General features: G+C 41.5%; 1 protein-coding gene across 13 annotated transcripts in view; it reads left to right on the forward strand.

The window, feature by feature from the left end:
• LOC133563715 (uncharacterized) overlaps nucleotides 1-25682 on the forward strand; it is a 390671-nt gene that overhangs the window by 203450 nt on the left and 161539 nt on the right. For 8 of the 13 annotated variants that reach the window (XM_061918001.1, XM_061918003.1, XM_061918009.1 and 5 more), the window contains 2 exons: nucleotides 24763-24803; nucleotides 24882-25682. The exon at nucleotides 24882-25682 is cut by the window's right edge and continues 1463 nt beyond it. The exons of 3 other annotated variants lie outside the window; for them this stretch is intronic. In XM_061918001.1, coding sequence (XP_061773985.1) covers nucleotides 24963-25682 — 720 coding nt within the window. In that variant the 5' untranslated portion in view covers nucleotides 24763-24803; nucleotides 24882-24962. Of the gene's footprint in view, nucleotides 1-24762; nucleotides 24804-24854 lie in introns of all 13 variants that reach the window. 2 more of the 13 variants (XM_061918005.1, XM_061918008.1) reach the window with 1 other exon arrangement.

The raw sequence follows: 25682 nt of genomic DNA on the forward strand, positions 1-25682 counted from the left end.
GTCTCAAGGTTGGCAAGTATGATTAGTATTGTACCGCAATACTAATAAATCATATCCGGTACTATACCGCCTCTGAAACGTACCGGCCCCGCAACTCCACCCATCGCCCGCGTCACGTCATGACATTGCTGGTTTTAGGAGCAGAAGAGCATGTCCGGCAGCGCACAATCAAGTAGTTGTCAGGCTTGCCACTGACAAGTTTGTTTGTGTTTTAGTTTTTCCTCTGTGTGTGTTTAGTATTTCTTGTTTTTAGTTCCTGTCAGTGCTCCTATTTGGTCTGTTTCCTGTTTTTTTCCCTGTGCGCTGTTTTCCCTCAGCTGCGGCTGATTGGCACCTGGCCACACCTGGTGTCAATCAGCCCGCTTCTATTTGAGCCTGTTTTTGTCCTCCAGTCAGTTGCTGGATTGTTGTCGTTGTTTTGTTGCTCCTGTGGTGTCGTGTCGTTGCAGCTTAGCGGTAAGCTATATTTCGGAAGTAGTTTGTAGCTTACTGTCTTTTGTTCCCTGCTTTCTATTTGTCTTTGTACTACACGTTACGACTTCTGTTTTCCTGCTCGCTACCCGCTAGCTTCCATGCTAAGCTCCTTCTGTTTTTGCTAGCTTCCATGCTAAGCTTGTTTTGTTCTCTAGCTCCCGTGCTAGCTCTTTTACTTTATTATCTGCCTCGTGCCCGCTTTTTGTTGTACGCCTTTTGTTTGTTCTTGCTTAGTGTTTTAGTGTTAAATGAAATCCTGCTTTCTCATTCAATGCCTGCCTCCTCCTCTGCATTTTGGGTTTCATCACAAACTTACTTTGACAGGATTACTTCCGAGCAGACGCAGTGTGTGGACAGAAAAGGGAGAACGGACGCATTTTGGCTTAAAAAGTAAAGATTAAAGTGATAACAATGAAACGCTCTCAGGAAGAGGTGCTTTAGGACATGGCTAGCTAGCTAGCGGCTAACGTACATCCGCCGTCGGAAGTGTTTTAGCGACTTCTAAATCACTAATCCTGGTCTCCATGGCGACAAATAAAGGAAGTTTCTTACAAGTATCATCCCTGCAGGAGGAGGAGTAGCTAAACATGCTTCACTACACACCGTAGCTCACCGGCGTCAACATGTAAACAAACACCATGGGTGGATCTATACCTGACATCCACTGTAATGATATCAAGTACAGGCACGTATCTAGTCCATGTTACTATGGTTACGTCCACATTTTTTGGCAACACGACATCATCTTTCGTTTTTTTTTTTATGTCAATCTTGTTGATAACAAGATTCTATCACCTGGAAAATAGAAGGAGGATGGATTCCAACAGGTTGGTACACTTTGACAGCCAATTTAGACCCGCAAGGTTGAAACATGAAAAGTTGCTTAGTTCCACCCTTTTCTTTGGGAAGATTATGAGTATTTTTTATCTAAAACTGGAAAATAACAATATTTTATCACCTGGGTTATAGAAGGAGGATGTATTCCAACAGGTTGGTACACTTTGACAGCCAATTTAGACCCGCAATGTTGAAACATGAAAACTTGCTTAGTTCCACCCTTTCTTTGTGAAGATTATGAGTATTTTTTATCTAAAACTGGAACATAACAATATTTTATCACCTGGGTAATAGAATGAGGATGTATTCCGACAGGTTGGTACACTTTGACAGCCAATTTAGACCTGCACTGGTGAGACTTGAAAAGTTGCTTGGTTCCACCCTTTTCTTTGTGAGGATTATGAGTCTTTTTTTTAAAACTAAAACAGGAATATAACAAGATTCTATCTCCTGGATAATAGAAAGAGGATTTATTCCGACAAGTTGGTACACTTTGACAGCCAATTTAGACCCACAATGTTGACTCATGAAAAGTTGCTTGGTTCTACCCTTTTCTTTGTAGGATTATGAGTATTTTTGATATAAAACGGGCATAGAACAAGATTCTATCACCCGGATAATAGGAGGATGGATTCCATCAGGTTGGTACTCTTTGACAGCCAATTTAGACCGTGAGAGCGACACAAAAAGTTGTTTGGTTTTACCCTTTTCTTTGTGAGGATTGAGTATTTTTTTAAAATCTAAAACCAGAATATAACAAGATTCTATCACCTGGATAACAGATTGAGGATGTATTCCGACAGGTTGGTACACTTTGACAACCAATTTAGACCCGCACTGGTGAGACTTGAAAAGTTGCTTGGTTCCACCCTTTTCTTTGTGAGGATTATGAGTATTTTTTATCTAACTCGGGCATGTAATAAGATTGTATCACACGGATAATAGGAGGATGTATTCCAACAGGTTGGTACACTTTGACAGCCAATTTAGACCCGCAATGTTGAAACATGAAAAGTTGCTTAGTTCCACCCTTTCTTTGTGAAGATTATGAGTATTTTTTATCTAAAACTGGAACATAACAATATTTTATCACCTGGGTAATAGAAGGAGGATGTATTCCGACAGGTTGGTACACTTTGACAGCCAATTTAGACCCGCAATGGTGAGACTTGAAAAGTGGCTTGGTTCCACCCTTTTCTTTGTGAAGATTATGAGTCTTTTTAAAAAAAATCTAAAACGGGAATATAACAAGATTCTATCACCCGGATAATAGGAGGATGTATTCCAACAGGTTGGTACACTTTGACAGCCAATTTAGACCCGCAATGGTGAGAGCGACACGAAAAGTTGTTTGGTTCATTCCTTTTCTTTGTGAGGATTATGAGTCTTTTTTTTTTAACTAAAACAGGAATATAACAAGATTCTATCACCTGGATAATAGAAAGAGGATGTATTCCGACAAGTTGGTACACTTTGACAGCCAATTTAGACCCACAATGTTGAGACATGAAACGTTGCTTGGTTCCACCCTTTTCTTTGGGAAGATTACGAGAATTTTTTTTTCTTAAATTGGAACATAATAATATTCTATCACCTGGGTTATAGAAGGAGGATGTATTCCGACAAGTTGGTACACTTTGACAGCCAATTTAGACCCGCAATGTTGACATGAAAAGTTGCTTGGTTCTACCCTTTTTTTTTGACAATTATAAGTCATTTTCAAAATCTAAAACAGGAATATAACAATATTCTATCAATCAACATGCTAATGAAAGCAGACATCGTACAGTAAGTGATGTTTGATTATGTTTATCATGTAGAAATCAGTGATGTAGTGGCGGTAAAAAAGGGAGAAGAAACCCCACAGACTGACTATGAGCTCAAGCAAGCAGCGATTGTGACGTCAGCAAAACAGAAGGAGGAAGTGTTGATTTATCAATAACGGTGGGATTGTATTTGTGGTGGGCCGCCACAAATAAATGAATGTATGGGAAACATTGTCATGACATTCTGTGTGAGCCGGAAAAAATATGAATGCAGGATATGACAAATGCGGGCCTGGAGCATCTTGATAGCGAATCATCTCCAGGCCGTCACGATGGAACCTCAATGACATCATAGCCCTTTGGAGCGTGGTCTTCGGGTTAAGAGCGGCGTGCATACTTTGAAAATAGCCGTGGCAGAGTGGAACACACAAAGTAGGCTCGGCAATGGAAGTCAGATGGTCTGCTTCAGTTCCTCGTCCTCCGACTGGGATGAAGGGGGCCTCTCTGAGGGCACCGACTGTACGCTAGATGTCAGGAAATAAGTGGCGGTCTTGGTAACAAAGTGGAATTGGATCTAATCAGCCCCAGGCCTGCGTGTGTTTGATCTGCACCCTCAGAGCACAGATACACACGTCTTGAAGGAGGAGAAACAGTACACAACCTAGTCAGGATGTTAGGGTGCAATAGTGCTTTTCAAACTTTTTGCAGCGTTGAAAAAAATCTGGAGACACATCATTAAAAAAACGAAACTCAGTTGACAGTAAAAAGTCGTTTTTTTTGGTTATGACTTTAAACCACAACCAAGCATGCATCAGTATAGCTCTTGTCTCAAAGTAGCCGCTACTTTGTTTTAGCAATCAAGAATATTTCACTTGTTTTTATCCTCCTCTGTGGGGACATTAATTGTCATGTCGTGTTCGGATGTACATTGTGTACTTTGCTCCACAGTAAGTCTTTGCTGTCGTCCAGCATTCTGTTTTTCAGGTTTAGTTTCGTTCTGCACAGATTATGTTGTGTTTTTGTTATGTTTGGTCATGTTATGTTTTGTTTTTTGGACATTCAGTTCTGTTTTTGCACTTCTTGGTTTGTTTTCGTCTCCATGCCAACCCATTGATGTTCACCTTGCCCTCAAGTCACGCCCCTGCCTTCAGCCCTCACACCTGTTTCTAATCATCATCATAGTCATTATTTAAGCCATTTTGTTTCTGTCCCCGTCCTGGCAACTTTACCTTTCCTTCTGAAACTTTAACCACGTTTTCATGTACCAACCTTCATGCCATGCTGTTTGTTGTTTTGACCACGCCACGTAAGTTTTTGTATTTATGCCTCAGTGCAAGTTTTTGGTTTGTTTTGTGCCACAGTTAGTGTGTTGTTTTCATTCGTATATAGTCATGCCATTATGCTGTTTTTGTTTGAGTATAGTCTAGTTTGTTATCCGCCATTGTGCGCGCCCTTTGTTTTCCTGTTTTGTATTATAGTGTTTAAAGAAATCAAATATTTACTCACACTCTCGTCTGGCTCGTGCCGATCATCCTTTGCGTGGAAGAAGCTAAACAAATCCAAGTCCATCTTTGACAAGCCTTCCCTAAGCTTCAATTACTTTTCTTAGGGGCACTCACCTTTTGTTTATTTTTGGTTTAAGCATTAGATACCTTTTTACCTGCACACTGCCTCCTGCTGTTTCCAACATCTACCAACCAATTAGCTACCGGCTGCCACCTATTACACGGTTTCTTGGGGACGGCGTGGCACGGTTGGGAGAGTGGCTGTGCCAGCGACCTGAGGGGTTCCTGGTTCAATCTCTACCTTCTACCAACCTCGTCACGTCCGTTGTGTCCTTGAGCAAGACACTTCCCCTTTGCTCCTGATGGGTGCTGGTTAGCGCCTTGCATGTCAGCTCCCGCCATCAGTGTGTGAATGTGTGTGCGAATGGGTGAATGTGGAAATAGTGTCAAAGCGCTTTGAGTACCTTGAAGGTAGAAAAGAGCTATACAAGTTGTGAACGACTTTCACTGTGGTCGCTCGGGTTCCACTGACCACCAAGGAAGGACATCTCTTTTTCAGGTTCGACTCTTGTGTATTTTACTTTCAAGGAAGTCTTTTGCGTCATCACCGCTCCTGCTGCTCGCTCCTCCGTCATCATCTGCGTCTTGCTCTTTCTCCTTTTTGTTCCTCATCCACTGCTGCAGCCTCTCCGACTCCTTCTGCCGCGATCTCCCCTCCTTCTTCCCTTGTATACATCATGAGGAGATGAGTTAATTGTGTCCCGGTGTGCGAGCCACGCAGATGATCTCTTTCGTCGCGTCTCTCCCGGCACGCCCCGCCTCTCCACTCATCCGCATTCTCTGCCTCCTCGCCGCCATCTTTGGCCGGGCTCCAGCGTGCCCTGCCCCGCTGTTTGTTTGCCGGCTCCTCGTCTCCACACAAGTATAACCCATTTACCATTTATAACTCATATATTATGCCGAGCTCTAGACAGCACCGACACTCAACAACAACACATCATTTGCAGACTATCATCACAGGTTTGCAAAAAATATTTTTAACCCAAATAGGTGAAATTAGATAATCTCCCCCGAAACACCAGACTGTATCTCACCAGTGGTTGAAAAACACTGCACTGGTGTGCCGTGAGATTATCTAATTTCACCTATTTGAGTCAAATATATTTTTTGCAAACCAGCATTTATAGTCTGCAAATTATGTGTCAGTGCTGTCTAGAGCTCGGCAGAGTAACCGTGTAATACTCTTCCATATCAGTGGGTGGCAGCCGGTAGCTAATTGCTTTGTAGATGTCGGGAAGAGCGGGAGGCAGCGTGCAGGTAAAAAGGTGTCTTATGCTTTAACCAAAAATAAACAAATGGTGAGTGCCCCTCAGAAAAGGCATTGAAGCTTAGGGAAGGCTATGCAGAACAAAACTAAAACTGAACTGACTACAAAATAAACAAAAACAGAATGCTGGACGACAGCAAAGACTTACTTGGGAGCAAAGACAACGTCCACAATGTACATCCGAACATGACATGACAATCAACAATTTCCCCACAAAGAAGGATGAAAACAAGTGAAATTGTAACGACCGGGTCGCATCGTGGTGCGGAGTTCCTTCTCCCAGGAATGCAGACGGGCTCCGGACACAGCGTGAAGGTAGGAACAAATGATTGATATAAAAATAAATCTGATCTTAACAAAGAAAAACATGCTCAAAGCACAGAAGGCAAAAAAGAAAGGGGCTAGCGTGGGAGCTAGCAAGTAAAATATTTTTTTGATTGATTGATTGATACTTTTATTAGTAGATTGCACAGTACAGTACATATTCCGTACAATTGACCACTAAATGGTAACACCCCAATACGTTTTTCAACTTTTTTAAGTCGGGGTCCACGTTAATCAATTCTGTACCTTCTGTTAATCAATTTTGTAGCTGCTAGTTTCCCCACTAGTGGAAACTAGCAGGTACAGAGACGGGAACAAAAGTTGTCGTCTGTTGCGTATTGCAAATTAGGAAGCCAGACTGACTGACTGGAGAAGGCAGGCTTAAATAATGTCAGTGATTACAAAACACAGGTGCGTGTCCGGAACAAGCGGCAGGTGAAAATAATAAGTAACCATGGTAACCAACTCAGTGGTGCACAAACAGGAACCGAACGATTCCAAAACCAACAGAAAACACAAATGACTCCAAAATCCAATCAGAATATGATCCGGGCAGCGGATCATAACAGAAATGTTCTTGATTGCTAAAACAAAGAAAGTAGAAATATCGCTAAACGGAACACATAGAAAATACCCCAAAAAATGAGAAAAAGCCACCAAAATATGAGCGCAAGAAGAGAACTAAAACACTACACAGAGGAAAACAGCAAAAAAAACCTCCAAATAAGTCACGTTGTGATGCTGGTGACAGTACACCTACTTTGAGACAAGAGCTATAGTGATGCATGCTTGGTTACGCTTTAAAGAAGGCCTGGGCAAATATTTTGACTCGGGCTAAATTTAGAGAAAAAAATGTGTCTAGGGGCTGGTGTATCTATTTTTAGGAAAACTAATACAAAACCTCACAATAAAGTCTGATTGAATGCTAAAAATGTTATGACAGACCGCCTTAAAAACAGAATGGAATATTTTATTTTTTCTACGAAGGATAAAAGTCTGAATATTGAGAACGTATGAACGTCACACCCTTCTCATTTGACATATTTTACAATCGGGCCAAATGCAACAAACACCGCAAAATATGCACGTGAAGGGTAAAAACAAAACCAAAAAACATCTACAATCTGTGTCAAGACTTGGACTTGGGCGTGGATTGTTTTACCCAGGTGCAAAGCGAAAGTTGGAGCGGGCAAGGCGTGAAGATAAAGACATCTTTTATTTTAACACTATAACTACAAAAAAAGGCGCGCACAATGGCAGAGAACAAACTTGACTAATGAAAACAAAAACTAGCACAAAGGCAGAACTATGGACAAAAAAACAAAACTCAATAACTGTGACATAAATAAACCAAAAACTTACGTGGCATGGGCAGGACGGAAACCATAGACAGTATGATCAACGGGCATGGCATGGCATCGAGGGAGTAGAGGTATCGAGGGCGGTAGATAGTGAGGTTGCCAGGACGAACAACAGAAACAGACTGGATTAAATAGCAGTGACATGATCAGTGAAAACAGGTGCGAGACTCAACACGTGAAACTAATAGTTTAGTTTAGGGTTGCCATGGTGACAAAAAGTGCACAAAGATCCAAAAACAAAACCGAACATGACTGAAACAAAACCTGATCACACAGACATGACAATCTAAAATATGTGACATATCACTAAGCTTTGTTGTAAAGAATGTCCTTCCACGTCTGTCCCTGACAGCCACATCTCAGGTTCTTGAAACACTGTGTGGAAACGCTCCCCACCCACACTGCTTGGTGCCTCCTCTCACCTGCTGTGACGTAGATTGCCTTACTAACTAGTAGGGTTGTACGGTATACGGGTATTAGTATACAACCGCGATACTAATGAATCATATTCGGTACCATACCGCCTCTGAAAAGTACCGGTCCGCCACATCCTAAGATGCCAATAATGCAAATTGTTCTGGTCCCCTTTATTTAGAAACGTATCAAATTACCAAAAAGTATCAAAATAATATTGGTATCAGGACACTAGTCACTAAAATATCATGCAAAAGCGCAGATTGCAACCATTGACATATGTTGTGTAGTTCAAGACCAAGAGTCTCAAACTCACTTTGGGTGCAGGGTCTGGGTGAGGCTGTGCTGCAAGAAAGTATTTCCTGAATTTTTTTTGCATAATCCTCAACTTGTATAATGACTTTCCAAATTGTATTCCTTTTAAACCGCAACTTTCTCTGTGCAAATAAGACACGTCGGGTTGTCCCTGTGCTCAACAAAGAAATATTGCATCTCCCACTTTTTCCTGGAATTGTCTTTGCTCATCATTAACCTTTCTCTTCAATGCAAGCTTTGAAAAAGACATGTTTGGGGTTGTGGAATATATTTATTATTTAGCCCACGCACGGAGAATAATGTTATTTCCGCAATGTGTGTCGTTCCGCTTTTCCTCCCTACAGCAACACGGCGGTCAGCGGATAATAGCCGGGAAAGTACCTGGATAGCGAGCGCAAAAAAGTGACGAGGAGTGTTATCCGGCGTCATATAGAAATATTTGTAGTGTTCATCTTGTGAGGCAATGCATATTAAACAATAAAAAAACAGTCTGAATTGGTCCAGGTTATTGGGGACTGTTATTACTGACGGACAGGTGTCGCAGTGTGACACGTAAGAAAACCCTCGTCTCCATGGCAACGTCTCTGTCGCTTTCACTCATTTTCTGCTTTTCCACTAATGCAGGGGTAGGCAACCCAGAACATTGAAAGAGCCATTTTGGACCCAACTAACAAAAATGGTCTCTGTCTGGAGCCAACTGGGGGTTGGGGGGCTCGCTGTGGAGTTTACAGTTACGGTAGCACAATTAGCCCTGAACGGGCTAACATCACGACTAACGTGTTACACGTCCGATTCGCCCAGTGACTCTCTGTCAGAGTATCAGCGCTGGGGTCCGGTGCACCAGAGTTTTGTATTGTCGCTCGGTCCTTCGGCGGAGGGCTTCAGAAGCTACCGGGCCGCTCGTTTCGGGAACGAGTGAGAGAGAGAGACACTCAAAGTGAGTCTAGTGGATAAGCGATAAAACGTTTCTCTGCTTGCATCACGCAAATGATGTCAATATTTGGCCCTCGAGAGTCACATAGCACACTGTGATTGGTAGATGACTTCAGCTCCGCACACGAGGCTGTCAAGCGCCGTTCATATAAAACTTGCAGGCCGCACTAACATTCAACTTTCATATTAAGGTGGGGGCCGCAATATAACGTCTCGCGGGCCGCGTGTCTGATGCCCCTGTTCAAGAATTATGGTCATTTGAAAGCTTCACTGCACATCATAATAGCAGCTACACTTTCCATCTTAAAGATCTAAAAAAAGTATTTGGGAATATAACAATTTGCATGGTTTAAAGTCATATCCAATAATTGCGACAACAACTTTTGACTGCTAACTGAGTTAAGTTTTTTTTTGTTTCTTTTAAATGTGCCTCGGCTCAAAAAAGGTTGTCAAACGCTCGCATGTTTAAAAAAACGCCTGCTATTTTAATGCACATCTTTACTTTACCTTGTCCCTAAAGGTGCAACCAAGTAAGTTTGCTTTACCTGGTTTCAAATTGTGGAAATGACCCTGCTGAGTGCTCACATCTGCGATACATTCCCGCCGTGGAACTAGAATGGCAATATCTTACCCGGCAGCTGAAATGGGATACAGTGCTTGGATTTATTGCTGCCTTTCTAGTGCGCTGGTAGATGATTCTTTTGTGAATGAGGCGCTCCTTCTCTGAATTGGAGGAATAATTGCAGGGGCGGCCATTTTATTGGCTCCAAGGCGAAGGTTGGCACTTTGAACCATAAAGGTATAAAGTAAAGATCAAACAGCGGAGAGAACAAAGCAGGGGTATTTAAGTTAAAAGTGGAAGTATGACATACTATCAGTCAGCGTGAGAAAAACGTTGTTTTGATCACAAACTGATATCAAACTGGTTTTCATTGAGAGCCACTTGGCAGTTATGGATTGTAACAGCAAATAATACATCAATTTGCCTCTGGATTTCATTATTATGCAATTAAACATGTATAATTGATTATGAATTATATATAAATATATATATATATATATATATATATATACATATATATATATATATATATGTGTGTGTGTGTATATATGTATATATATATATATATATATATATATATATATATATATATATATATATATATATATATATATATATATATATATATATATATTTTTTTTTTCTACCGCTTATTCCCTTTCGGGTGGCGGGGGGCGCTGGCGCTTATATATATATATATATATATATATATATACATACACAAACACACATATATATATGTGTGTGTTTGTGTGTGTGTGTGTGTGTGTAGTGTGTATGTATATATATATATATATATATATATATATACATATATATATATATATATATATATTTATATATATATATATACATACACACACACAAACCCACACATATATATATATATGTGTGTGTGTATATATATATATATATATATACACACACACACGCACATATGTATATATACAGGCGCCAGCGCCCCCCGCGACCCAAAAGGGAATAAGCAGTAGAAAATGTATATATATATATAAGGCTGTCCTTTGTCACCCATTCTGTTCATAACTTTTATGGACAGAATTTCTAGGCGCAGTCAAGGCGTTGAGGGGTTCCGGTTTGGTGACTGCAGGATTAGGTCTCTGCTTTTTGCAGATGATGTGGTCCTGATGGCTTCATCTGGCCGGGATCTTCTGCTCTCATTGGATCGGTTCGCAGCCGAGTGTGAAGCGACCGGAATGAGAATCAGCACCTCCAAGTCCGAGTCCATGGTTCTCGCCCGGAAAAGGGTGGAGTGCCATCTCCGGGTTGGGGAGGAGACCCTGCCCCAAGTGGAGGAGTTCAAGTACCTAGGAGTCTTGTTCACGAGTGGTGGAAGAGTGGATCGTGAGATCGACAGGCGGATCGGTGCGGCGTCTTCAGTAATGCGGACGTTGTATCGATCCGTTGTGGTGAAGAAGGAGCTGAGCCGGAAGGCAAAGCTCTCAATTATACGGGTCGATCTACGTTCCCATCCTCACCTATGGTCATGAGCTCTGGGTCATGACCGAAAGGATAAGATCACGGGTACAAGCGGCCCAAATGAGTTTCCAGGTCTCTCCCTTAGAGATAGGGTGAGAAGCTCTGCCATCCGGGAGGAACTCAAAGTAAAGCCGCTGCTCCTCCACATGGAGAGGAGCCAGATGAGGTGGTTTGGGCATCTGGTCAGGATGCCACCCGGATGCCTACCTTAGGGCATGTCCAACCGGTAGGAGGCCACGGGGAAGACCCAGGACACGTTGGGAAGACTATGTCTCCCGGCTGGCCTGGGAACGCCTCGGGATCCCCCGGGAAGAGCTGGACGAAGTGGCTGGAGAGAGGGAAGTCTGGGTTTCCCTGCTTAGGCTGCTGCCCCCGCGACCTGACCTCGGATAAGCGGAAGAAGATGAATGGATGGATGGCTATATATATATATATATATATATATACATGTGTGTGTGTGTGTGTGTGTGTGTGTGTATATATATGTTTGTGTATATATATATGTGTGTGTATATATATATATATATATCTTGATATATATCCATATATATATCTTTATATATATATATATATATATATATATATATATATATATATATGTGTGTGTGTGTATATATGTTTGTGTATATATATATGTGTGTGTATATATATATATATCTTAATATATATCCATATATATATATATATATATATATATATGTATATATGTATATATATATATATATATATATGTATATATGTATATATATATATATATATATATATATGTATGTATATATATATATACGGTCCAAAAAAAATGGCTGCTGAGTGGCCAGAATTTTATCATAAAAACAAAAAAAAACATTGGTACCATATTTTTCTATTTACAATAGAGATGTCCGATAATGGCTTTTTTGTCGATATCCGATATTCCGATAATGTCCAACTCTTAACTACCGATTACGATACATACAGTTGTGGAATTAACACATAATTTTGCCTAATTTAGTTGTGATGCCCCGCTGGATGCATTAAACAATGTAACAAGGTTTTCCCCCCAAAAAATCAACTCAATTTATGGAAAATAAAAATGCCAACATGGCACTGCCATATTTATTATTGAAGTCACAAAGTGCATTATTTTTTTTAACATGCCTCAAAACAGCAGCTTGGAATTTCGGACATGCTCTCCCTGAGAGAGTATGAGGAGGTTGAGGTAGGCGGGGTTGGGGGGGGGTGGGGTGGGGTTGAGGTCGGAGGGGGGCAGGGGCTAGCGGGGGTTGTATTTTGTAGCGTCCCGGAAGAGTTATTGCTGCAAGGGATTCTGGGTATTTTTTCTGTTGTGTTACGGTGCGAATGTTCTCCCGAAATGTGTTTGTCATTATTGTTTGGTGTGGGTTCACAGTGTGGCGCGTATTTGTAACAGTGTTAAAGTTGTTCATACGGCCACCCTCAGTGTGACCTGTATGGCTGTTGATCAAGTATGCTTTGCATTAACTTGTGTGTGTGAAAAGCCGTAGATATTATGTGATTGGACTGGCACGCAGAGGCAGTGCCTTTAAGGTTTATTGGTGCTCTGTACTTCTCCTTACGCCCGTGTACCACTCCGTACAGCGGCCTTTGAAAAAGTCATAAATTTTACTTTATGAAACCGATATCGATAATTTCCAATATTACATTTTAAAGCATTTATCCGCCGATAATATTGGCAGTCCGATGTTATCGGACATCTCTAGAAAGTATTTATCTCTGATAATAATGAACCATTAGTTTCATGTAACAAATATATTATCTTACATTAAACTTTTTTGGACTGGAAATTATTCATTAAATTAGACATTGTAAAAATGGTAATAGATTTTACGGTAAAAAAAAAAAATGGCTGCTGAATAGCCAGAATTTTACCATTTAAAAAAAACTAAACTTTACCGTTAAAAAACATGGTAGCCTTTTTCCATTTACAGTAATATCCTGTAAAGAAAAATTGGATCGAATCCATTTTAAAATTCTGCCGACTGAGCTGATAGTCGACACATTTTTTTTTTTTTACGGAGTGCCGTATTTTCCGGACCATAAGGCCCCCTAAATCCTTAAAATCCTGCTGTGCTAATGTACGGAATAATTCTGGTTTTGCTCGCCCACCTCAAAGCTATTTTATTTGGTACATGGTGTAATGATAAGTAACCAGTAGATGGCAGTCAAACATAAGAGATACGTGGTAAGAGGTCTGATGGCAATATGACTCAAGTAAACACCACCAACATTTTATATGTTCCATTAAGAATATAGAACATTACGCACGCCGCTCAAAAATCTATCAAAATGTTTTAGTACGACTTTGGTAAGCAATGAAGCTGCACCGCTTGCTGGTTTGTCGGCGCATTAAACATACGAGTATTATTAGGTGTGCGTATAAGGTAAGACATATTATCTGGCGTTTTGTTTCGAAATAATATGCAAAAGCAACTTTTCTTTCCTTTTGGTACCTGCTGATCTGTATTTGGGATCTACATAAATCCTGCGAAATTGCGCGGTCCGCCATTGTAGTTTGTGGTGACACCATAGTCAATAAGCTTCTTTTTCCCTATCTTCTTGTTATGGGACATTCATCTTCCGCTGTTGCCATTTTATAATATAAAGTAATGTAAAGTTCTTACCTATATCTGTCAGTAAACTCGCCATGAAAGCGCTAAAACATACCGGTGTAGTGAGTTTATATTATCCACCCAAGGAACTGTTGTTTCCGAATGAGGAGATGCTGCTCCTTTTTTAATTTAAGTAAAGTCTGGATGTCATTAAAACAGTTAGCTCCATCTTTTGACACTTTTTCCACTCCCATCCTTGCACGCTACACCGCTGCAACAAAGATGACGAGGAAAAGACGCTGCCGAAGGAGAGCCACGTAAATTAAACTGCCCACAAAACGGCGAATCCGGAAGTGACTGTCAGAAAGTGACTAGAAGATGATCCGTAGAACATGATCTATGCAACATTTTGACCTAGGAACCACCATTACATGTTATATAGATTACAAGGAAGTGTTTTACATTTAGAAAAAAAAATAACAATACAATGACTCCTTTAGCATTTAAGTCTCACCTTAAAACTCATTTGTATACTCTAGCCTTTAAATAGACTCCCCTTTTAGACCAGTTGATCTGCCGTTTCTTTTCTTTTTCTGCTATGTCCCACTCTCCCTTGTGGAGGGGGTCCGGTCCGATCCGGTGGCCATGTACTGCTCGCCTGTGCATCTCTGCGATGCTGATCCGCCTTCGCCTGGGATGGTTTCCTGCTGGCTCCGCTGTGAACGGGACTCTCGCTGCTGTGTTGGATCCGCTTTGGACTGGACTCTCACGACTGTTGGATCCATTATGGATTGAACTTTCACAGTATCATGTTAGACCCGCTCCACATCCATTGCTTTCCTCCTCTCCAAGGTTCTCATAGTCATCATTGTCACCGACGTCCCACTGGGTGTGAGTTTTTCCTTGCCCTTATGTGGGCCTACCGAGGATGTGGTAGTGGTTTGTGCAGCCCTTTGAGACACTAGTGATTTAGGGCTATATAAGTAAACATTGATTGATTGATTTAATGCGCTCTATAAACCGGTGCGCCTTTTATATGAAAAATGATGTAAAATAGAGCATTCATCGGCAATGCACCTTATAATTCAGTGCGCCCTATGGTCCAGAAAATACGGTACGAAAAAAATACATATTTTTGTGCAATAATATGACGGGAATATTACCCTTCGTCAGAAGCAGCCCTTTGAAGGCAGTCATAACTGGGATGGGCTTTCCATCCATTTTCTACCTCTTGTCATTTTCGGGGTTGTGTGGGGTTACTGAAGCCTATCTCAGCTGCACTTTCATTGTGTAATTAAAGTTTTTTTTTGTTTTTTTCTTAAAGAACATATCCGACTGTACTTCCTGTTTTACTAGAACCATTGCACGAGTTCTTTTCAGCAGGAAGTGTGGAAACGCTCCCCACTTCTGCATTAGTTAGGTTCACTTTTTTCAATGGCTGAAAGAAAGTAGGTGCTTTTGGAGTCGCTGAAAGTCAGACTGGTACTAAAAACGGGGGAACGAGTTCGCCGTGTCGCACATGCTCCACTGGTCAATTTCATTCTTCATAATGCTGCAAAGAATACCAATCAATTAATCACAGTTGACTGGTATAGCCCTAAATCGCCAGTGTCTCAAAGGGCTGCACAAGCCACGACGACGACATCCTTGGCTCAGATCCCATATAGGGGCAAGAAAAACTCAACCCAATACATTTATATATGTGTGTGTATATATATATATGTAGATATATATATACTGTATCTATATATGTGTGTATATATACTTGTGTATATATATGTATGTATATGCATATATGTATATATGTATGTGTGTGTATATATAATATGTAAATATATACACATATACAGTTAATATATACATGTATATATACATACATATATACATATGTATGTATATGTATATATGTGTATGTATATATGTATGTATGGATACATATGTATGTGTTGATTGGATTATCCAGAGAATAGTGCTCGATACCGTGGTAGAGCACAATATGTATGTGTGGGAAAAAATCACAAGACTACTTCATCTCTACAGAACTGTTTCATGAGAGGTTCCCCCAATCAGCAGATTTTAATGGAACCATTCACAGAACTCAGCAAGCACATTTGGAACCTCAAAGACAATAATGTTGAATATTCAATAACATGGCAAATTCTTGCATCCAGCACACCTTACAACAGTGGTAATAAAAGATGCAACCTATGCTTAAAAGAGAAACTGTTTATTATATATCATCCAGACCTGTCATCCCTCAACAAGCGCAGTGAAATCATTTCAACATGCCGCCACAGACGGAAACACCTCCTAGGTAACACATGAGCCAATCACCACACCCTACACCTGCCTGTACCCACCCACTCTGTGCTCTATATAAACCATTGTATGTGAATGCTTCCATTAAAATCTCCTGATGATTGAGGGAACCCCTCATGAAACACTTCTGTAGAGATGAAGTAGTCTTGGGATTTTTTTCCCACACATACATATATATATATATATATATATATATATATATATATATATATATATATATATATATATATATATATATATATATATATATATATATATATATATATATATATGTCTCCCCTTTCCACATCTGTTTGCCCCCCAAACCCCGCCAGAACCAGGCAATCAGACTGTCAAACAGTGATCTACACTTGGGTCGACTCCATCCATGGGCCACAGACGTGATTTGGGGAAAGATCTGGTCCAGGCTGCCTGGAAGTACGTTCTCAGTTACTCCGTGCAAAGCTCTCTCAAAAACCTCCACCCTTTCATACGAGAACACATGCATTTACCCTCGTCTCAGTTCTACTGGTCAAATCAAAGTCAGATTGCTATCGGAGTCTTTTTTTTTTTTTTGCTGCTGCTGAAAAGAAGGCTGTTACTGGAGCCTCATTAGCCTCCCCGCTAAATGACCAGGCTTGTTGGCGTTGGGAGTGAGACGAGGTGAAAGGACAAGGCCATGCGTGGGAGTCATATGTGACTGAGGTTGCTCGGCAGCGTTTGATGCGGGAATCATCCATGGAAGCATGGAGGCACGTAGGAGGTTAGCCAACTTGAACAAATAGGGCCTTTTTGTCTTGGTGATCTCAATCGAGTGGAACCCTTTAAAGGGGAACATTGTCACAATTTCAAAAGGGTTAAAAACAATAAAAATCAGTTCCCAGTGGCTTGTTGTATTTTTTGAAGTTTTTTCCAAAATGTTACCAGTCCCCGAATATCCCTAAATAAAGCTTTAAAGTGCCTTATTTTGGCTCTCTGCGAAGACACTGGCCGTTTCCCTGTGACGTCACACAGTGCTGCCAATGTAAACAAACAATGGGAATACCACAGCAAGATATAGCGACATTAGCTCGGATTCAAACTCGGATTTCAGCGATTCAACAGATTACGCATGTATTGAAACAGATGGTTGGAGTATGAAAGTATTGAAGAAGAAACTGAAGCTATTGAGCGAATAGCTATTGACGCTATTCATAGTCATAGCATGGCCAAATAGCTGCGCCGGTAAAATGTGCGGACCAAACGATCAGGACTTTCGCATCTTTTGACACTGGAGCAACTTAAATCCGTCGATTGGTAAGTGTTTGTTTCGCATGAAATGTGGGTGGAAGGAAACGTAATATAGTTGCAAATGCATCTGCAGGTTATCCATACATCTCTGTGCCATGTCTGCTTTAGCACCGCCGGTAAATAGCATGTTAGCATCGATTAGCTGGCAGTCAAAATCAACAAAACTCACCTTTGTGATTTTGTTGACTTTATGGTTGTAAATGCATCTGCAGGTTATCCATACATCTCTGTGCCATGTCTGCTTTAGCACCGCCGGTAAATAGCATGTTAGCATCGATTAGCGTAGCATGTTAGCATCGATGAGCTGGCAGTCAAAATCAACAAAACTCACCTTTGTGATTTTGTTGACTTTATGGTTGCAAATGCATCTGCAGGTTATCCATACATCTCTGTGCCATGTCTGTCTTAGCACCGCCGGTCAAATGTGGAGACACTCTGGTACATTCAATGGGGGTCTGGTGGCAGATTTCTTGCCAGTGGTGCAACTTGAATCCCTCCCTGTTAGTGTTGTTACACCCTCCGACAACACACCCACCAGGCATGATGTCTCCAAGGTGCCAAAGAATAGTTGAAAAAACGGAAAATAACAGAGCTGAGACCCGGTGTTTGTAATGTGTTGAAAATGAAAATGGTGGGTGTGTTACCTCGGTGACGTCACATTCTGACGTCATCGCCTCCAGCGTGATAAACAGAAAGGCGTTTAATTCGCCTAAATTCACCCATTTAGAGTTCGGAAATCGGTTAAAAAAATAGATGGTCTTTTTTCTGCACCATCAAGGTATATATTGATGCTTACATAGGTCTGCTGATAATCCATCCATCCATTTTCTACCGCTTATTCCCTTTCGGGTCGCGGGGGGCGCTGGCGCCTATCTCAGCTACAATCGGGCGGAAGGCAGGGTACACCCTGGACAAGTCGCCACCTCATCGCAGGGCCAACACAGATGTTCCCCTTTAAGTCAGGGATGTCCAAAGTGCGGCCCGGGGGTCCATGTGCGGCCCGAAGCTAATTTTTTACTTTTCCACTTTGCATCAGTCCATCTTAGATGAGCTCTAACCCAGAGAAGCCGGCGCCGTTTCTGGATGTTGTTGATGGATGGCTTTCGCTTTGCATAGTAGAGTTATAACATGCACTTACAGATATGGCGACAAACTGTAGTTACTGAAAGTGGTTTTCTGAAGTGTTCTGAGCCCATGTGGTGATATCATTTACATACCGATGTCGCTTAGGTGGTACTGCATTCCCTAAATTTCTGCAATCCCTGAATTTCTTGCAATTGCACTTTGAGAAAATGTTGTTCTTAAACTGTTTGACTATTTGCTCACTCAGTTGTGGACAAAGGGGTGTACCTCGCCCCATCCTTTCTTGTGAAAGACTGAGCATTTTTTGGGAAGCTGTTTTTATACCCAATCATGGCACCCACTTGTTCCCAATTAGGGTGTGGGATGTTCCAAATAAGTATTTGATGAGCATTCCTCAACTAAATCAATATTTATTGCCACCTTTCCCAACTTCTTTGTCACGTGTTGCTGGCATCAAATTCTAAAGTTAATGATTATTTGCACAAAAAAAAAGTTTATCAGTTTGAACATGAAATATTTTGTTTTTGAAGCATATTCAACTGAATATGGCTTGAAAATGATTTGCAAATTATTGTATTCTGTTTATATTTACATCTAACACAATCTCCCAACTCATACAGGAATGGGGTTTGTACATGCTATTGTATTATTATTCAAACAACGTTTGTGTGGAGGTTTCTCCCCTCCGGGTTCCTCGGGCCACCAAGTACTGACATGACAGTTCCGTTGCAGGGGTAGAACACTGTTTTGTTTTTCAATATTTCAGTCTTTTCGGTGCTTTTCAGCAAATTTCTTTTTCCGGCTGTCTCTGTCTCTTGCTCTGGCTCTGGCTCCAGCTCCACCGCCTTTTAATAGAGCGACAGGTGATTAGAATATCAGGCCCAGATGGGCCAGCTACGCACCTGTTGCTGATCTGGAAGCCGGTTCTGGCGCACCCCTGCTTCGCTGCATGTCCGAAGGCCACGCCCCCCTCCACATTTTGGTTTTCTATTAAAAGAGCATGCTCCATGATAAAATTGTATTTTGGGAGGGTCAAGCACAGAATTAATTTCAATTAAATTCAATGGGCGGGGCTCATTCGAGATAAGAGTATTTGGAGTTAGCAGTTGTGGAACTCACTGTGCTTGTAAGTTGAGGTACTATCCCAGTACCGACCATAGAAATGTGCTCGGAACTTAGCGTATTTCAGTAAAACATGATCGGTAAAATATCTTTATTTCTCCAGTCGTCAAAGCTGTGAAAACCCGATGCAATTCTTTAATGGTATGTCAGCCTTTAAAGTGACATAAGCCTTTTTCAAATGTGGAAAAACTCTCACCACGATGATGTGAGGTGATGTCATATAGTATAGAGCATCAGCGCTCTCTGGGGTTATTAGGATGTGCACAATTCTTCAAAATGTGACGGGACAAGCTGCAAGGTATGAGGCAAGACAAGCAAGGAATGCGTAGAACCAGGTACGGAACCACCGAAGTATGTTGTGGAGTTCATTTTGAATTTGACTCATTGTGGAAATAGACCATGCTTTACTAGAAAACTGTAAATATTTCATCCCCAGCTGACTAAGTTTATCTGCTTACAAGGACATGAACAGTCCAGATTTGGGGGGGTTAGGTTTATTTTAACAGCGAGAGACAGAATCCAGGAAATAACATTAATAAAGGTTTTGAAATAGGATTATTGCACTATTTTTATTTGAGTGAAATACATACAAAACCAGGAAAAATGACACGTTGTGTAAATCGTAAATAAAAACAATGATTTGCAAATAATTTTCGACCTATATTCAATTGTCTGCAAAGACAAGATACTTAACGTTCGAACTGGAAACCGTTATTTTTTGCTAATATTAGCTCATTTGGAATTTGATGCCTGCAACATGTTTCAAAAAAGCTGGCACGAGTGGCAAAAAAGACTGAGAAGGTTGAGGAATGCTCATCAAACCTTTATTAGGAACAAGCAACAGGTGAACGGACTAATTGAGAAAAGGTGGGTGCCACGATTTGGTATAAAAGGAGCGTCCACGACATGCTCGGTCATTCACAAACAAAAATGGGGCGAGTGTCACCACTTTGTGAACAAATGCGTGAGCAAATTGTCGAACAGTTTAAGAACAACATTTCTCAACCAGCTATTGCAAGGCATTTAGGGATTTCACCATCTACAGTCCGTAATATCAAACGGTTCAGAGAATCTGGAGAAAATACTGCACGCAACATTGAGTGCCCGTGACCTTGGATCCCTCAGGCGGTACTGCGTCAATTTGGGATTTGCAAAAATTTGTGCGCATCCGCCATTGTAGTCTGTGGCGACGCCAAAGTCGATTTTTTTTCTCTATCTTATTATGGGACATTCATCCCCCGCTGTTGCCATTTCTAATATAAAGTTGTGTAAAGTTCTTACTTATATTTTGTCAGAGTTAGTTTGTGACGAAGCCCAAGATGCAGAGAAGGAGGCAGGCATTTTGCAGGTAAACATGATTTAATAAAACACTAAGACAAAAACCGAACAAAAGGGTACAAACAAAAAGCACGAACGAGGCCGATTACAAAAGTTGACTGTAAACAAACTAAACTGGAAGCAGGGAACAAAAGACAGTAAGCTACAAACAGCTACCGAATATAGCTTACCACAACGCTGCATTGACACGACACAACATGACACGACAGGTAGCAACGACAATAATCCAGGACCGACTGGATGGGATGGCTGGTTAAAATAAGATTGGGCTGATTGACGCCAGGTGGGGCCAGGTGCCAATCAGCCACAGCTGAGGGGAAACAGTGCTCAGGGAGAAACACAGGAAACTGTCAGAATGAGTTTGTGACGAACCCAAAGATGCAGAGAAGGAGGCAGGCATTGAGTGTGAAAACATGATTTAATCTTTAACACGAAAACAAAACCCAACAAAATGTACAAAAAGAGGCGCGCACGAGGCGGATAACAAACTTGGCTAAGAACAAACAAAACTGGAAGCAGGGAACAAAAGACAGTAAGCTACAAACAACTACCGAATATAGCTTACCGACACTGACACTGACACGGCACGACACGACAGGTAGCAACGACAACAATCCAGCACCGACTGGATGGGAAGGCAGGTTAAAATAGGACCAAGCTGATTGACACCAGGTGTGGCCAGGTGCCAATCAGCCACAGCTGAGGGGAAACAGCGCTCAGGGAGAAACACAAGAAACAGACAAAATAAGAGCGCTGAGAGGAAATACTACACACACAGAGGAAACAAATACAAATGCAGAGGAAAAAACTAAAACATAACCAAACTGTCAGGGACGAACCTGTCATATCTGTCAGTAAAGTCGCCATGAAAGTGGTAAAACATATCGGTGTAGTGAGTTTACATTAATCACCCAAGGAACAGACGCTATTTCACGGTATACATTTGTCGTTGTTCCCGTGTTAGGAGATGCTGCTCCGTTAGTGATTTAAGTAAAGTCTGAATGTCATTAAAATAGTTAGCTCCATCTTTTCATTCTTCTTCCACTCCCGTCCTTGCACGCTACACCGCCACAACAAAGATGACGGAGAAAAGACGCTGCCGAAGGTGAGCCACAAAACGGCGCATCCTGCAACGACTGTCAGAAATCGGCTTGAAGATGATCTGCAAAACATAATCCATGCAACGTTTTGATTTAAGAACCACCATTACATGTTATGTAGACCACAAGGAAGTGTTTTACTTTTAGAAAAAAATGAATAATAACATGACCCCTTTAATGCGCCCTAAAATCCGGTGCACCTTTTGTATAAAAATAGACCTGACTATACCCACCAGTGCGCCTTATAGTCAGGTGCGCCATATGGTCCGAAAAATACGGTATGTTTGTAACAGGACCTATAAATGAATATAAATGTATAATCTCATTCGCAAAAATCTTTGATTATTATATTTATTATTTATATAACAGTTTGTGGACAACTTGCTTTGAAATTGTAAGTCAAGGTGACGAGCAGATATTTAAAGTGTTATTTTTGACAATCCAAAACAATAAAAATGCTTTTAACGTCTTGTATGGACAGATATATCAATGTGTAAAACATATGCAGTACAAATCCGTCAAAATTGTCAAAAATAAAAATAACAAAGCCAGAAAGGGTATTTTATTATTTCTTGATTTTTCTCAGCCACATATAATAATTTTTGGGACAGTATATCATTCAGCAAAATGTGTTATGGGCCCTGGCCTTTTCATGTCTTTGTAAGAGTAAACTTCCAAAATGACGGGTTCAGATCATTATTTCCACCTTATATTAGTTTTTACACTGACTTATGGTTACTATTGAGTGTTATTGTACTGTTATTTCTCAGTGTGACCAAATGTAAAACAACTGCATTGCCTTCTAGGTCATACTTGCCAACCTTGGGAGATGGGGGGTTGGGGGGGGTGTTAGGGGTGGGGTTGGAGGGGTTGGGTTGAGGTGCAGGCAGCATACCCCTGATGGGGGGTTGGGGGGGTTGTTAGGGGTGGGGTTGGGGGGGTTGGGTTGAGGTGCAGGCAGCATACCCCTGATGGGGGGTTGGGGGGGGTGTTAGGGGTGGGGTTGGGGGGGTTGGGTTGAGGTGCAGGCAGCATACCTCTTCCCCTTCGAGCTGTCCTGGATGAAATGAAATACATTTTTCCAATCACTTTGGAACTTGCAAGCGTATTTGTTCTTCTTACTCGTCGTCGCCATGTCTCTTCTTCGTTCTTCTGCTTCGTCTCCTTCTTGTTGTGTATGCAGTTGTGCACTGAGCTCCAAAAGCCGTAGATGTTATTGTAGCGTCCCGGAAGAGTTAAGGCTGCAAGGGGTTCTGGGTATTTGTTCTGTTGTGTTTATGTTCCGTTACGGTGCAGATGTTCTCTTGAAATGTGTTTGCCATTCCTGTTTGGTGTGGGTTCACAGTGTGGCGCATATTTGTAACAGTGTTAAAGTTGTTTATACGGCCACCCTCAGTGTGACCTGCATGGCTGTTGAACAAGTATGCCTTGCGTTATTATTAAACCAGTTGAAAGATCATACACTGTGTCAGCATTTCTTTACATCTTCGAGAAAATACTTTTTTTAAACCCGTCCAACGCTACATTATTATGTGACTGGGCTGGTACGTTGATTACAAGAAGGAAAAGCGGACGCCTGGATAGTATGTGGCTGTTAAAGGGTGAAGGTTTCAGGAGAGAGAGGATGTTAAAGGCCGGGTGGAAATCGGGAGCAATTCGGGAGAATGGTTACCCCGGGAGATTTTCAAAAGGGGCACTGAAATTAACGGCAGCAACACATTGCAAAAAAGTTGGCACAGGGGCATTTTTACCACTGTGTTCATGGCCTTTCCTTTTAACAACACTCAGTAAACGTTTGGGAACTGAGGAGACCATTTTTGAAGATTTTCAGGTGGAATTTTTTTTCCCATTCTTGCTTGATGTACATTGATGTACAGCTTAAGCTGTTCAACAGTCCGGGTCTTCTGTATTTTATGCGGCATTTCTGGGTGTTGTTGATAAATGGCTTTCGCTTTGCATAGTAGAGTTTTAACTTGCACTTACAGATATAGCGACAAACTGTAGTTACTGACAGTGGTTTTCTGAAGTGTTCCTGAGCCCATGTTTTGATATCATTTACATACCGATGTCGCATTTTAATGCAGTACTGCCTGAGGGGTCAAAGGTCTGTAATGTCATCACTTACGTGTGGTTCTTTTCTTCTTTGTTCAGGAGGAAACAAAGCCCACATTTTGCAAAAACATTTTGAAATGTGGACTTTTCCACTTTGCATCAGTCCATCTTAGATGAGCTCTATCCCAGAGAAGCCGGCGGCGTTTCTGGATGTTGTTGATAGATGGCTTTCGCTTTGCATAGTAGAGTTATAACATGCGTTTACAGATATGGCAACAAACTGTAGTTACTGAAAGTGGTTTTCTGAAGTGTTCTGAGCCCATGTGGTGATATCATTTACATACCGATGTCGCTTTTTAATGCAGTACTGCCTGAGGGATCAAAGGTCCGTAATATCACTTACGTGTGGTTATTTTCCTCTTTGTTCAGGAGGAAACACTGCCCACATTTTAAAAAGACGTTTTGAAATGTGGACTTTTCCACTTTGCATCAGTCCATCTTAGATGAGCTCGGGCCCAGGAACTCCGGCGGCGTTTGTGGGTGTTGTTGATAAATGGCTTTTGCTTTGCATAATAGAGTTTTTACTTGCCCTTACAGATGTAGCGGGAGTCTCCCGGGAAAATCGGGATGGTTGGCAAGTATGTTGTAGGTTAATGCTAGAAAACTCCATCTAGGTTAATAAACATCAGATCTTGATTTTTCGCACTCTGTAACAGGATCATCAAACCCCCAAGAAGGCCTAATTCTTGACACGAGCCACTTGAAGTAGAGATTACGGATTCACACAAGCAGACAAAATGTCACAACCACCGAAAAGAGACACCACTCCAGTGATAATAGAGTCGCCAAGACGTAGCGACCGTTCAAATTCGAGCACCAGCTCCATCCAAAGAGTGGATGCGGAACCCCAGCAGGAGCACAACTGTAAGCTTCAAGAGACCGTGTTGATGATGAAACATAAAGGGGACGGAAGTAAGATGCAGGAATTTCATGCAGAAAAGGACAATAAGAAACCTCACGCAAAAACATGCGACGGATGCAAAGTTAACTTTTTGGCGAACGAAAATGAGGCGGTCTCTGCTTTTCAAGAAGCTAAATGTCGAACACCACTGAATCCAAATGTAATGCCATTCCTACCTCAGACAGTCTCTCCTCTGCAGCCTTTTAGTCGGTTTCAAGACAGTTCATTGAGCATGAGTAGTCCACGAGTACCTCCGATACCAACCTTCAATGGGAGAATGTCCTCCTTCTCTTTTACCAACAGAAAGCCCCTAGCGGCTCAATATATCGTTGACCTGAATGATTATTCTATCGGGGATGCGCGCCATGCCACTAAAACGTATTTCCGCAGGGATAAAGAAGACTCGTGGAACGAAGAAAGAAAGGGTAACTTCATCGTAGAAAGGGCCTTCAGAGAAAAGCTGAGGAGATGGCCCAAGATCCGGGACAATGACCCATTGGCACTGAAAGTCTTTGCGGACTTCCTAAAAAGCTGCAGTGAAGCAATTCCACGTGAT

Source organism: Nerophis ophidion, linkage group LG12, assembly GCF_033978795.1.
Source record: "Nerophis ophidion isolate RoL-2023_Sa linkage group LG12, RoL_Noph_v1.0, whole genome shotgun sequence".
Taxonomy (NCBI): domain Eukaryota; kingdom Metazoa; phylum Chordata; class Actinopteri; order Syngnathiformes; family Syngnathidae; genus Nerophis; species Nerophis ophidion.